At 38.6% G+C, this 15315-nt stretch overlaps 1 protein-coding gene across 1 annotated transcript in view; it reads left to right on the top strand.

Annotated features, from left to right (window-relative positions):
• The window catches only part of DGKK (diacylglycerol kinase kappa), a 176917-nt gene that overhangs the window by 134445 nt on the left and 27157 nt on the right, over positions 1–15315 (top strand). Inside the window, exons 16-18 of the mRNA XM_004713137.4 lie at positions 7201–7305; positions 7692–7788; positions 9425–9532. Coding sequence (XP_004713194.2) covers positions 7201–7305; positions 7692–7788; positions 9425–9532 — 310 coding nt within the window. The remainder of the gene's footprint in view (positions 1–7200; positions 7306–7691; positions 7789–9424; positions 9533–15315) is intronic.

The following is a 15315-nucleotide window of genomic DNA, read 5'->3' on the forward strand; positions in this document are numbered from 1 at the left end:
CCGTGCTTTTCAGTGCTGCATAGTACTCCATTGTGTGTATGTGCCAGAGTTTACTAATCCATTCATCTATCAATGGAAACTTAGGCTGTTTCCAAGTTTCTGCAATTGTGAATTGTGCCGCAATAAACATTGGCGCACAGATAACTGGTTGTATTTTATTTGTTGCTTCCACCGGGAATATACCCAGTAGAGCGATGGCTGGGTCATAAGGTAGATCAATTTCCATTTTCTTTAGGTATCTCCAGATTGCTGAGTTGAGTGCCAGAGAAGCAATTGGGTTGGGCCGTGGGTACTGTTACATGCACAATGGTGTGTCTGCACTCAAGTAGGCAGTAGCAGCTGAGGTTAGCTCTGTGGGTGGCTCTGTGTGGCTGGAGCTCCTAGTAGCACACCCTAGGCAGCTGTGCTTTTCAGGGGGTGGGAAGGAAGCTGTGGCAGCTGCATTTCACTGTGGGTGCATGTCTCCAGATAGGACATGCCAGGAATTGCTAAGGTGAAGAGTAAGTGTGGGCACAGTGGCAGCTGCAATGTCCATGAGTTCTCAAGCTACATCAGAAACTGTAAAGGCAGGCTGGGGTGGGGAGGGGAGAGTCTGGAGGGGACAGACATTACTGTGGTGACTGCTTTGAGTAGCTAGTACAAACTGCTGTCTATGTTGAGTCACTAGTAGTGGCAGTGATGGTAATGGTGGCTGAGGTAGGGGAACACAATAAAGAAGTTGTGTGGCCATGGGTAGTAGTGGAGATCCTTCGTATGTGTGTGTGGTGGGGGGTGCAGTGGCAGCCCAGACCATTTGTCAGTATTGCAAAAGAAGCATGGCAGTGATGGCAGTTCCTAGCAGAGAAGTGGATAGAAGCTGCCAACGGTAGCAAGTAGAGGATGCAGAATTTCACATGTGCAACTATGCTCCTTCCTCTTATTGTTCTACCCACTCCCACAGACACTGAAGTGTAAAGACCTTGATGCATTTAGCTTGAAAGTTGTCCTCCAGGTATCCAGGGAGCCTAGGTTTTCCCTTGCATTTGTCTTGTCCTGGTTGTTATTATGTTTATTAGTTGTTGGCCATCTTGCCCCTTAATGCATCACTTTTGTTTAAGGACAGAACAACTAGTAAAAAACTCAACAGTGATATGTATCCACTACCATTGAGTTGATTGGGACTTCTTGTGTGCATATATCATGAAATAGAATTGCTCCTTATGGTTTTTGAGTTTATGAATCTTTATGGGAACAGACACTCTCACCATTGTCCTGTAGAGTGATTGATGGGTTTTAACGACCAACCTTGTGGTTTTCAACCCAAAGCGAATCCCCCTGTGCAAAGACAGAGAAGATTTAAACAACACAATCATGCAAATTGACCTTATAGATGTATGAATAATACTCCACCTAACCAACACACAACATACATCCTGTTCCAGTGCACATAGAGCATTCTCCAGAACAGACCACATATTGGACCACAGAGCAAGCTTCAATAACTTTTAAAACATCAAAATACTGCAAAGAATCTTCTCAGATCACAATATTATGTAATCAGAAATCATTAAGAGGAAAATTAAGGGGGGCTTAAAATAGTGGGAAATGAATGATACTCTGTTCTTAAGGCAATAGATAAAATAAGTAAAATTTGAAAAATTCTTAAATGAGAATGAAAACACAACATGCAAATACCTTTGGGATGCAGTGAAAACTGTACTCAGAATAAATTTATAGCATACATCAAAAAAGAATTAATATCAACACCTTAACTCAATATCTCTCTTCAGTAATTATAAAAACATCACACATGCATGTGCATGCACACACACACACACACACACACACACCCTGGTACAAAGCCTATAGCACCAGAAGAAAGGAAATAATAAAGATTAGAGCAGAAAGAAATGAAACAAAAAAGTAATAGACTCACCAAGACTAGAAATAGATTCCTTGAAATTGACAAACCACTGGAAAATTTAATTTAGAAAAAAGAGAAAATTAAAATAGCATGAATAAGAAATGAAATAGGTGAGGTCCCAACAGAACTAACAGAAAGAAAAAGCTAGTAGTAAAAGCTATGAAAAACTTTACTCCAAATTTTAAAACCATAGAAGAAATGAACAAAATTCTAGATACACACTACCTACCCAAACATATGAGGTCCAAAATATGAACAAACCTGTCACAAAATAACAAAATAGACAAGTCATTTAAAGATTAAAAGCTCTCAACCCAAAGAAGAATCTTGTCCCAGGGAGCTTCACTGGCATATTTGACCAATATTCAGAGAAGCGCTGATACAGTCCACTCAAACTATTCCAGAACAAAGAAAATGATAGAATGCTCTTGAACGCCTTCTATAAAGCACACAGAATGCTGAGACCAAAGCCAGGAAAAGATGCCGCTAAGAAAAAAAATTATATCCCTCATGCAAAAAACAAAGATTCTTAACAAAATTCTAACCAATAGACTCCAGCAATAATATCTAAAAAATAATACATCATGACCAAGTGGGATTCAGTACAGGTAAGCAAAGGTAGTTAAACATTATGGGGAAAAACAGTGTAATCCACTACAGAGCTAAAACAAAAGAAAATAAATGGATGATCATATCAACTGATGTAAAATGTGCATTTGACAACATCCAACATATATTCCTGTATTTTCCCCCCAAAACACAGAAAATAGGAATACAAGTTGTGTTAGGCTGGGAAGACTGGAGAAACAAGTCCAGTAATATATGTGTAAGAGAGAGCTTTATATCAAGAAGTAATTGTATATCAAGAAAACCTCCCAGCCTAGTCCAGATCAAGTCCATCAAGTCCAATACTAGTCCAAACGTCTGTTACTCGTCCTTAAGTCCCTCTTCAGACTCACACAGCCACATGCAATGATGCAGAATGCAGGAAGATCACAGGCCACTAAGTACAAAGTCTTGTGCATGCAATGGTCGTGGTTCTGGCAGGTCTTAGAGTGGTTCGCCAGCAGGAAGATGAAAGAAGAGAGAGGGGCTAGCCTCCACAGAGCCATTTATCTCGGTCACACCTCCAAATGAGGCCATCAAGCAGTGACCTGATTGACAAACTAAACTCCACCCATATCTTCTTACAGGTGCCATGTTGGCACACAAAAAAACAATCAAACAAGGGAAATTCCAAAACATAATTAATGGCTATACACAAAACCAATGGCCAGTATTGTTATCAACAGAGACTAAGAATATTCCCATTGTAAATTGAAACTATACAAAGATACCTTTATCATCATTCCTGTTCAGTATTGCATTGGAATTACTTGCAAGCGCAATAAGAGGAAACCAAAAAACCCACATCAACCAAGAATGACTAAAATTCTTTCTATTTGCAGATGATATGATCCTATACATAGAAAACCCAGGTTCAACAATGAGACTGTAAATCAGATTCCTTTACACAAAGAGAACTCTAGAAAAACTGTCAGGAAAAATACATTTTACAGTATTCACCCAAGAGATGCAGCACTTAGGAGTAAATTTAACTAGAGATACAAAGTACTACACAAAGAAAACTTACAATTACAAGAAAATTTAAGAACTAAACAAATGGAAGACTAACATGTCTATAATAGGAGGACTTTGCATTGTGAAAATGTAACTATTACCCATAAAAATATGCAGATAAAATGCATTCCCAATCTATATTACACCATCATTCTTTAAAGAGATAGGAAAAACTAGTCGCCAACTTTATATGGAAAAGAAAAAACTTAACTTAAGCAGAAAATACCAGAAAGATGTTTACTTGTATTTGATTGACTATGCCAAGACATTCAACTGTATGGATCATAACAAAAAATGGATAACCTTGAGAAGAATGAGAATTCCAGAACATTCATTGTGCTCCTTTGGAACTTTTCCATGGATCAAGAGGCAGCTATGCAAATATAACAAGGAAATGAATACTGCTTTGGCTTAAGTTCAGGAAAAGTGTGTGACAGGGTTGTACCCTTCACCATACTTATTCAATATATATACTGAGCAAATCATCAGAGAAACTGCCTTATATGCAGAAGAATTTGGCATCAGGATTGGAGGAAGGCTTATTAACAACTTACAATCTGTAGATGATGCAACCTTGCTCTCTGAAAGTGAGGAGGACTTGAAGCACTTGCTGATGAAGATCAAGGATTACAGCTTGCATCGTGGATTACAGCTCAATGGGAAAAAGACAAAAATCTTCAAAACTGAATCAATAGTACATTGTGATAAATGGAGAAAAGGATGAAGTTGTCAAGGATTTGTCTTACTTGTATCCACAGCCAAGGCTGATGGAAGCAGTGGTCAAGATATCAAAAATTGGGTTGCATTAGATAAATCTGCATCTCGAAAAACAAGGATATTACTTTGAGAACTAAGGTGTGCCTGACCCAAGCCATGGTATGTTCAATTGCTCCATAAGCATGTGAAAGTTGGACACTGAATAAGGAAAACTGAAGGAGGATTAATGCAGTTGAATTGTGGTGCAGGAGAAGAGTATTGAAAGTATCATAGACTGCTGAAAGGAGAAACCGATCTGTCTTGGAAAAAGTATGGCCAGAGTGCTCCTTAGACACAGTCATGGTGACACTTCATGTCCCATCCTTTGGACATGTTGTCAGGAGAAACAAGTGCCTGGAGAAGGACATTGTGTTTGGTAAAGCAGAGGGGCGGTGAAGAAAAAGAAGGCCCTCAAAGAGATGGCTTGACCTCAGGGCCACAACAATGGACTCAAGCACAGGAACGATTGTGAGAATAACACAGAACTGGACAGTATTTTATTCCGTTGTACGTAAGGTCACTATGGGTAGGAATGACTCGATAGCACCTACCAACAACAGCAAGAAAACTCAAAAGCATACAAAATATGGACACCTCAAGACTATGACGCTTAATCACTTTCCAACCTGGAACTGAACTCACTTCTATATGTAAACTTTTAGTCCAATCAATAGGCAGGGCATGGTGAAGGTAATATGGTTCTTTTATCTGTATTCTTTGTAACTCCAATCCAGTGAATAGTGGCAGCATGTATATAAGGTTTAGAGGACTCTAACTTGGGAATCGGTCAGTTTTGCAATTCCACTGGGTATAAAAGTGAACCATCTCAGAAGTAGGGAGAGAGAAATCCTGTGACTATTAATAAAGAACCATCAAAGACACAATTCATTAGAATGCAAGATTCCTGTCTGAATGCTGGATGCAGTAGAGGTGCCAGAGGTCGCAGCACAGGACAGAGCAGAAGATCCACACTGAGACCTAGAGGCAGAGTAGAGGAGCAGCACCAAGACCATGTGGCAGAGTGACAGTTTCCTGGTACAGGGAATAAGGCAGAGGCCAAGAGATTATGTGGCTGAGAAATCAAGGACCAGAGATAGATATGCCTGCCAGTATGGTGGAGAAGAGGTGTTATGTTAAAAATCAAAACAATACCCCAAAAAACAACAAAAACAACCAACTATATCTCTAACATTTTGTGTTCTGTCATCTTCCCTAATAAACTTCGTAAGCATGAGTATTGTCTATATGACCATTTCAATGAATTACCAAATCCAGCAAAGAAATAAAGTGCCATGGGATGAATGGTTGGTATCAGAATAGGGTAAAGAAAGATGGATGATGGAGGCATGTCACACTTCTGCGTTATGGCAATTGGCTTGGGCTGGTGTGGCATGTATTCACCTTTTCTTTTGTGTAGATAGAGGACGTGGCCCCATGCCATTTCCTCACAATAACACCAAGAAGATAAACACCCTTTAAAACAATCAACCATAAGAAACAGAATTAACCTATGAGGGATGCTCAGAAGTCAAGAAGAGATAGTAAGGAAATATTAATGGAAATAGGAAACATGGGAAAGAAGTTGTACAGTACTGTTATTTTGTAAGGATTCCAACCAATGTTAAAAAGAAAATTGTATGTGAATACTTGATTTAAAACTAATTTACTCATTAAAAAGCAAAACAACAACAAAATATGAAACACCAACTCACTGCCATCAAGTTGATTCCCTATAGGACAGAGTAGCACTGTTCCTTTGAGTTTCCAAGGCTATAAATATTTACAGTAGCATAGTTGCTAGTGGTTTAGAAACACTGGGCTTCCAGTTAACAATTTAATTCATAACCCACTACCCCATTAAGGCTCCTTTGGGCTCTGTAGACTGTGACCTAAATCACAATAAAAACAAAAATACAGTTTAAAAAACCCAGATTGAACAAGCAAACACATGAATAAACAGAGAAGAGGGAAGAGAGATGCCATGGCACATACGTTTTCAAGGAAACTGCAAAAGACTGCAAAGCTGAAAAAGAAACAAGGCACTTCACCCAGTACAAAACAGAGAGAGACCCTTTCTCTAGAGCTAGCACCTTGAATTTGAACTTCTAGCCTCCTAAATTGTGAGAGAAAATACATTTCTGTTTGTTGAAGGCAGCCATCCACTTGGGGTATTTCTGTTAGAGGTAACTAAGTAGGTAACTAAGACAGCACCTTGAGAGATAACTGCAGCCAAGTGTCTAGAAAAGAAGAGAAATATCCCTTCTATACTATGAAATAATTCAAGGTTGCCTCTATTTCTGTAGTTAGTTTCCAAGTAGTAGTGGAAATCATATTGATCTGATGCAGTCATAGCCCTGTGACAAATGATCCTCAGCCAGCTGCAGTTAACTGTTTTGTCCGATGTAGAGGTACAACTTGTAGTCATAGGACGGAGAAACCCCCCTCCTTCAGCCCCACCCCAAGTATGGGTATTGATATGGGCTTGTAAAAGAAAGGGCATTTCTCAAATATTCCAAACATGGGTTACACATTTGAGTGAAGGGTTTTATGGTTGTAGAGGCTCAAGTCAGGACAAAAATCTTGTGAGTAGTGGGCTAACAAAGAAGTGATCATGGAGGGAGAAAAGCAGGTTTCCCACCCTGTCCTCTAGAGTTTCTACTCACAACTATGTAGCCAATAGAACAGGCATTTCCATCTTGGCTGTGAACAGACACAAGGGCAACAATGTTAAAGAAACTGAGACCCAAAACAGCATCATGGAAGAGAAATGACATGAAAATCGTAGCTTCTTTTGTCAACCCCCACACTGGTTGGTAGACATTAGGTAAACACAACAGATGCTCAATAAATGTGACCAATCTTCTCTCGAGCTCTTTCTTTCCTTCCTCCCTCTTTTTATCCCTTCCCCTTTTTCTCTATAGTTCTATATGAGGAAAGCAGACAAACAATATCAGTTAAAAACTTTACTTCAACTTTCTTCTTGGAAGATGACTCAGAAGATACTAATAGAACAAGCCCAAGACACCGTAAGGATATTTCGCTTTTTATTCTATTATTCGATATCATCTAGCTCCCAGAAAAAAAATGTTTTCATGAATTCCCATTTAGCTATAATCCTGCACTCTAGTATATACCCCTCTCATGAAGAAATGGCTCTGTTAGCCATTTGAAAATGCAAAGTTTGTAGTTTTTAAGTGGTTTTCACTGCCAGCAAGCCAACACCCTGGCCTCATTATTCTCACACTCTTTGTAATAAGAATGTAACCTATTGTTCTATTGTGTTGCCTGAATGTTATCTGCAAGAAAATCATAGCATTTGACTCCGCACCACAGGAAAACTAGGGCGAAATAAAAGCAAAGAAGAGAGATTATTTGTTTACATCTGACACCAATGTGCTATCTTTTTGTCCAGGTTCTCGTCATAGCATTTTGTCTTCTATATCATCTCTCAAAAGTGAAGACCTAGATAACCTCAATTTGATGCACTTACATTTCATGCCTGAAACAATGTAAGCTTTAATCCATTTTAATGGCTTATTCTATTCTTTGATTAAGAACAGTTTCATACCTGAAGTCAAACACTGAATCCATCATTTATTGTTTGAGTGACCTTAAGCTAATAATTCTCAGCTTATTTCTGCACATGTGGAATGGGAAGAATTTTATGACATATATTCTTAGGTTTGTTGTTATTTATTGAGATAATATATACATAGTAATAAAGCAATGCTTGGTACTCATTATTAAGTACTATATATGTTAACACATTATTATTATAAACAATAAACATTAGTTGATATTTATGAGAACTTGGTTTTCTATTGTGCTGCTCTTAACAATAACTGTTTAGAGATGCTTTAAAAAAATTAGTATTAGTGAGTAGGAATCAAATCTAAGAAAACCTATCTTATCAGTCCTACCTCTTTAGAATATTATTAGTCAAGCCCCACCACACTCGATTATTTTGAGTTACTTTAAGAAGAAATTTTAGCCACCAGAGAAACCCTAATTTTTGGTAAATGGGGAGAATCACATGTTAGAGAATTGTGTTCATTTTAGTAATGAACAGAAAAACCATCTATGATTGAATAACTGAACTGTACCCACTTTTAGTTGCTCAAATAAAACACAACTAGCAATTACTTAAAATGTCTGGAACTTCCCAACCATGCCCCACTTCATCTTACTATTAGTTTTTTCTCCTAGCAAAAGCCTTGGTGTATTCTTGCTGTAAGGCCTCCCACCATGGCTGATTTCAAGCTATTGGTGTGGTATCACTGAGTGAGGAATTGGGAGGAGACATGCATACCATTTACGTACACTGGCTCCAGAGCCATGTCTGACTTTGATGTTGACAATGGGAAGCAAGTACACAGTCAATCATCCATCAGATTGACTCAGGAAATTAAAAAAAAAAACAAAAAAACAACTACCTGACTTTTCATTGGGTTAGGTCCATGTGGCTTCTCCTTGGGGATGCCAGGCAGGATATGAGCCTTGCCAGCTGAAGCAGGGAATTGGTTAAGGCAGCTGCACCCTGGTCTGACCATCACAAAGCAAGAGACCCGAGAACTAGAAAGGCTAGGCTTACCGAGCCATTTATCTCTCCGCCCTTCAATTAACACCACATGTGTTGATTGGCCAGGTTGACACAATAAACTTTGACTATCTCAGTTGTCTACCCTTTTTTATCAATCTTTTTTTTAAAAAAACGTGGCTACTTTTGCCCTTTAATGTGAAAGTGCTGTACAGCAGTCAACATCTCTGAAGGCAGTGCAGATTTAACTCTCATGGGATATTCAAAAGTTTTTATGAGAATGAGCCAATGACTCTACTTCTCATTTTTTTGCTATAAGTGAAAAAAGTAATAGTCCTGAAGGCCTCCAAAGATGACTAAGATGACTAAGAACATGAGCCTTGCTTCTTTAATATGAGAGCAATCTCATGCAATCCTCCCAACTGGCTGGGCACCCTCACTATAAAGTCCACACTGTAGGACACCTACATGTGCCTCTCAAGAACTGTTTTTGGGCTAATATGGAGGAAGTGAAGACATTCCCCTAGTGGCTTTTGATAAAGCAGATTATATCTGCAACCCAGTGATAATAGAACTCCTTTCCAGCAATAATATTTGTCTAATTTCAGATGCTTCAAAGAAAAATGTGTCATGAACAACTATTTTGGAATTGGACTGGATGCTAAAATTTCTCTGGATTTCAACACAAGAAGAGATGAACACCCAGGACAATACAAGTAAGGAAAAAAATAGACCCTTCCCTACATACAAACATTCAATCACAATACGCACTTGTATTCCTACATTCTCACCTCTGACAAGGAACTGCAAAAAAGGTCCTTTTAAAGTAAAATACCTCTGGCTCAAGGATAGTCCATTGGCATAGTTTTTCCCAATTATTGGGCAAGCCTGTGATGATTCTGTGCTGGACTCCTGAATTTAGAGTTGCCTTCATACTCTTGATCTTGAGTTGCTGTTTACCACCGTTAATTTTGTTAATGAGAACAGATTATGTTGACGTGATTCAGCAAATTACTTTTTTTCTGCCTGTGATTGATAGCGAAGAGTGACTTCAGCTCTGTTTATGCTTAGCGAGGTGGGTTTTTTTTTTTTAGCTTAGCAAGTCTTCAAAGTGTCAAGTTTATTCCTTTGGACTAATTAACTTTACCCCATCTAGTCTTGAACTACATGACACCTTCTGTTAATGGATATAATTATACTGTTATGAGTTGAAATGTGCCCTCCTCCCACCCACCCCCAACCAAAATATCATAAAAGCAGTCAACAGACTCCCAACTCTCCCACCCCTCACGCCTTCAACCACCAAAATATGTGTTATTAATCCTAATATCTTTGCTCTTTGGTTATAATCCCATTTGGGAATGGCTTGTCATTCTTATGATGGTGAGGCAGAAATAGTGTAGTATGTGTATGAATCAATCTCTGGTTTCATTGTTGTTGTTTTTACAATTTCTGTTAAGATGGAGAAAAGATTAAACAAACAGTAAAACAAGCAGATATGGGATAAGATAGATGCCATGCCATGTAGACATCTCCAAGGACCCAGAACACAAGCTGAAGAGATGAGCACTGTCCCCAGAGCTGAGAAAGAAAGAAAGCCTTCCTCTAGAGAGGCTAGGTTCCCAAACTTTGCCTCCTCCTCCTAGAGAGTAGGATTCATTAGGTTTCTAATAGAGCCCAGCAATCTGTGGTTTCACCTGTTCCAACTATCAGCCGAATTGGGGGACCAAGAGCTCTAGCTGATTTCATATTTCTAGATTGTTAAAGTCACAAACCTATAGTATGTCTCTTTTAGCAGTACTAGGTAACTAAAACACATACCTTAAGGCAGTCTCAGAGTTCTTGTGGTAAATTTAAGATACAAATAAAAACTTATCAAGGGTTCCTGAAAAGAAAAAAAAGGGGTGTCCTGAGGACATATCCTTCAACACAGCCATAAGGAACAAGTTTGTGAAGAGGGCCCAATCAGCCCCATTGTAGGCAAATGATGGAGTTAGCTTAGGGCAGTTCCCACTGTTAATCCTGGTGCTCGTAAAATAGCAATTACAGGAGTCTTCAGAGATGCTGACACCTGCCCTCTACCATCACAAACTCTTGATAAGTGTGGGCAGGGGAGGGAGGGCAATGAAATGGGGAGCTGATATCAGGGGCTCAAGTAGGAAGAGAATGCTTTGACCATGATGATGGCAGCATATGTGCAAATGTGCTTGACACAATGGATGAATGTATGGATTGTGATAGGCATGTAAGAGCCCTCAATTAAAAAAAAAAAGACTATGGCTCAGGAAGCTGAAAGTAGTTTGCACCTGATTGTTGACATAAAAACTTTGCTGAACCTCAATTTTCTAAATAAAATCCATGAGGATTTAAAAAACAAACAAACAAAACCCCAACCTTCCATGTCCTCACTCTCGTGTCTTCCCACTCCTTGCCTGTCACCTGAAACCAGAACGTCTTTCCCAGACAGAGTAGGACTAAACTAAGAAGCAGCCAGTCTGTGAAGCAAGAGAAATTATTTAGATTTTTTTTAAGTCCAAATGTGATGAAAAGTTTTCACTTTTGAAGTTGAATTGTTTTCAGCTGGTTAGGCCTAAGCCAAAACCAAACTAACTCCATTGCCATTCAGTCAGTACTGACTCATAGTGTAACTGTTTACAGAAGTAAACAGGGCTCCTGGTTAGACCTGAGGCATCCAAATTTGTTTGTTTTCTACTACAGCCATTCTGTAGTTGGAAATCACTTTTACAAAACAACTTTATTGAGGCTTACTTTGCATATCATAGAGTTCACTCTTTTCAACTACACAATTCAATTATTTTTTAGTAAATCAACAGGATTTTGCAACCATCACCATAAATTAGTTTCAGAACACTTTTATCAACCATATAAGACCTTTCATCATGTTTAAAGCTAACCGCCATTCCCTACCTTCTCTTCCTCTCATGCCTGACAACCACTAAACTACTTTTTGCCTATGTGGATTTTCCCATTCTGTATATTTCATATATAGAGAGGTGTGGTCTCTTTTATCATATTTCTTTCACATAGCGTAATATTAAGGTTCATTCATGTTGTGGCATGCATCTGTAGTTCAATCATTTTGATTGCTGAATAGTATTCTATTGTACTGTACCACATTTGTTTTATATTATTAATTGGTAGATATTTGGGTTGTTTCCACTTTGGGGCTATTATGAATAATGTCTTTAGGAATATTCATTGTACAACTTTTAAAAAATTAATTTATTTTTACAAATAATTTTATTGAGGGTTCTGACAGCTCTTATAACAATTCATACATCAATTGTATCAAGTACATTTGTACATATGTTGTCTCCATTCTTAATACAACTCAGAAACCATAAGTGGCAGCAACAGATTTGTAGCATAACATTGTACAACTTTTTATTAGGATATATGCTTTAATTTCTCTTGGGTATATAGCAAAGGATGTAATTGCCGTTTTATATAGTAAGTCTACAGCCATACAGTTTTCAAAGCAAAAACAACCAAATTGGGTCTAAAGTGGTTGCACCATTTTACATTCCCACAGGCAATGTATGAGATTTCCCATTTGTCGATATCAGGCTACTACTTGATTGACAGGTTGGGCTAAACCCCTACCTCAACACGTACCATCAAGTTGACATAAAATCTAACTGCGTTGGGTTCAGTTGAGTCTGTTGTGAGTCCTAGCTGCCCTGTGTACAACAGAACGAATTAATACTCTATCTTGTGCCAGGCTCACAATGTTTCTTATGTTTGAACCCATTGTTGCAGCCCCTGTCAAGCCATATCATTGAGGACCTTCCTCTTTTTCACTGCCCCTCAAGCATGATATCCTTCTCTAGGGACCGATCTCTCCTGACAACATGTCCAAAGTATCTGAGATAAAGTCTTACCATCCTTGCCTCTAAGAAGCTTCTTGCTGTACTTCTTCCAAGACAGATTTGTTTACCTTTTTGGCAGTCCACGGTACTTTCAATAGTCTTCTCCAGCACCATAATTGAAATGTATTGATTATTCTTCCGTCTTCCTTATTCAATGTCCGACTTTCCCATGCATATGAGCCAATTGTAACAATTGCCTAAAGTCAGGTGCGCCTTAGTTCTCAAAGTAACATCCTTGCTTCTCAACAACAGTTTAAAGAGGTCTTGTGAAGCAGATTTACCAAATGCAATGTATAATTTGATCTCTTGACTGCTGCTTCCATGAGCATTGACTTTAAAAGTAACAAAAATAATACGAACTAGGCTGAATTTTAAATGGTTCAAAAAGTGATGAAACACAAATGAAAAGGTGCTAAATTTTAACCTAACTAGATCTGCATTAGTCCACTTTCCAGTGCACTCTGTCTGATAGCAAGGCTAGTCCCATCCTTAGTGTATGGCCAGTGGGAATTCACTGGAGGCTTAATCCATGGGAGGATCCTCAAAAAGGATTTTGCACTTCACTGTCATCCATAGGCTTCTGCAAAATGGGCATTTAGGATTTAAACTCTAATGTGGTTCTATCTTGCAGCCTTGGGTTTTATTATTTATAATCCTTGGATCCCAGAGGCTGGTGTACTTCTTTCATGTAGAATTAGCTGACACCTCACTTAGATGGATTCTTGTTTTAAGACAAGCCTTTAAGGCCCCAAATACTATTCTTTCTGATACTCAGGCACCATCTGATTTTTTTTAACCACACTTTGCTATAGCACCTGTAACCTTAGTGATCTCTTCATGAGGTCAAGTATCAAATAGCACCACATCATAAGAACTAATTTTTCTTAGATTAGGGCTTTGATTAATGTGAGCTCAAAATCTATTCATGTATCTATGGTTTACATATGTCCTTAGTCATTTTAAACACATCACTATCCTTTTAGCAGAAAACATTTTAAATTATCCCCATGGGGCATATGGTAATTCTATTGATATTATCATTAATTTAGTCAATAGTATTGAATTTCAAATACTTCTTAAGAAATGAAACTATACATGTATTACACAGAGTTTTAGACCAAAATACATAGGTTGTTGACCTGTACAGATATAAAATTCAAGTGACTGGACATTATTTCCACAAACAATGAAGGTTGGACATTGAGCAAAACTTTCAATAGCATACATTTGCAAAGACAGAACCATGTCTGCTAAACTAAGACATGTCATTAAAAAAGCAAAGAGCATGAACTTAGCAAATATATGATATTCCCAAGCTGCATTCATGGAGCACTGTCAAAGCAAGAGATCTGAACCAAAGTTCAATGACTTCCAAATCTATAATTTTGGATAATAGTCATCTGCTTATTCTCACACTGGGTTGTTTCAGTATTAAGTCCAATGGAGTATTCCAGTTCCTTTAATCTGCTACAGGTCATTTTTAAAAAATGATTTTATTGGGGGCTCCTACAATTCTTATCATAATCCATACATACATCCATTGTGTAAAACACATTTGTACATTTGTTGCCATAATCATTCTCAAAACATTTGCTTTCTACTTGAGCCCTTGGTATCAGCTCCTCATTTTCCCCTCCCTCCCTGCTCCCCGCTCACTTATGAACCCTTGAAAATTTATAAATTATCATTATTTTGTCATATCATTCACTGTCTGATGTCTCCCTTCACACACTTTTCTGTTGTACATCCCCTAGAGAGGAGGTTATATGTAGATCCTTGTAATTGGTTCCCCCTTTCCACCCCACCCTCCCAGTATCACCACTCTCACCACTGGTCCTGAAGGGATCATCTGTCCTGGATTCCCTGTGCTTCCAGTTCCTATCTGTACCAGTGTACATCCTCTGGTCTAGCCAGATTTGTAAGGTAGAATTGGGATCATGATAGTGGGGCGGGGGAGGAAGCATTTAGGAATTAGAGGAAAGTTGTATGTTTCATCATTGCTACACTGCACCTTGAATGGCTCATCTACTCCCTGCGACCCTTCTGTAAGGGGGTGTCCAGTTGCCTACAGATGGGTCTTGGGTCCCCAATCTGCACTCCTCCTCATTCACAATAATTTGATTTTTTGTTCTGTGATGCCTGATACCTGGTCCATTCAACACCTCGTGATCACACACACTGGTGTGCTACTTCCATGTGGGCTTCGTTGCTTCTGAGCTAGATGGCCGCTTGTTTACCTTCAAGCCTTTAAGACCCCAGATGCTATATCTTTTGATAGCCAGACACCATCAGCTACAGGTAATTTTAAGGTAAAGTCCACTTCACTTAGTGAGGTTTCCAAATTGGAGCCTTCTTTTGTAGCCTATGAATGATGTTGTGAACCTCAAAAGGATAGAGTCTAACATCCTGGTTGTCTATAGCATGCAGCCTGGATTATTACAGTCTGGATAGAAGCTAGGTCAAAAATACCCAATTACGCATATGATTCCCAGTGTATTCTCTCCCCTTTGGGAGATATTTAGGTATATAACTAATGTTGAACATTTTTTTCTGATGAAAGATTTCCCCACCTTGCTCACCCACCAACAGAAGTGGAATTACCTTCTCGA

This window comes from Echinops telfairi, unplaced genomic scaffold (genome assembly GCF_000313985.2).
Source record: "Echinops telfairi isolate 266 unplaced genomic scaffold, ASM31398v2 ScPeMD7_19;HRSCAF=73, whole genome shotgun sequence".
Lineage (NCBI taxonomy): Eukaryota > Metazoa > Chordata > Mammalia > Afrosoricida > Tenrecidae > Echinops > Echinops telfairi.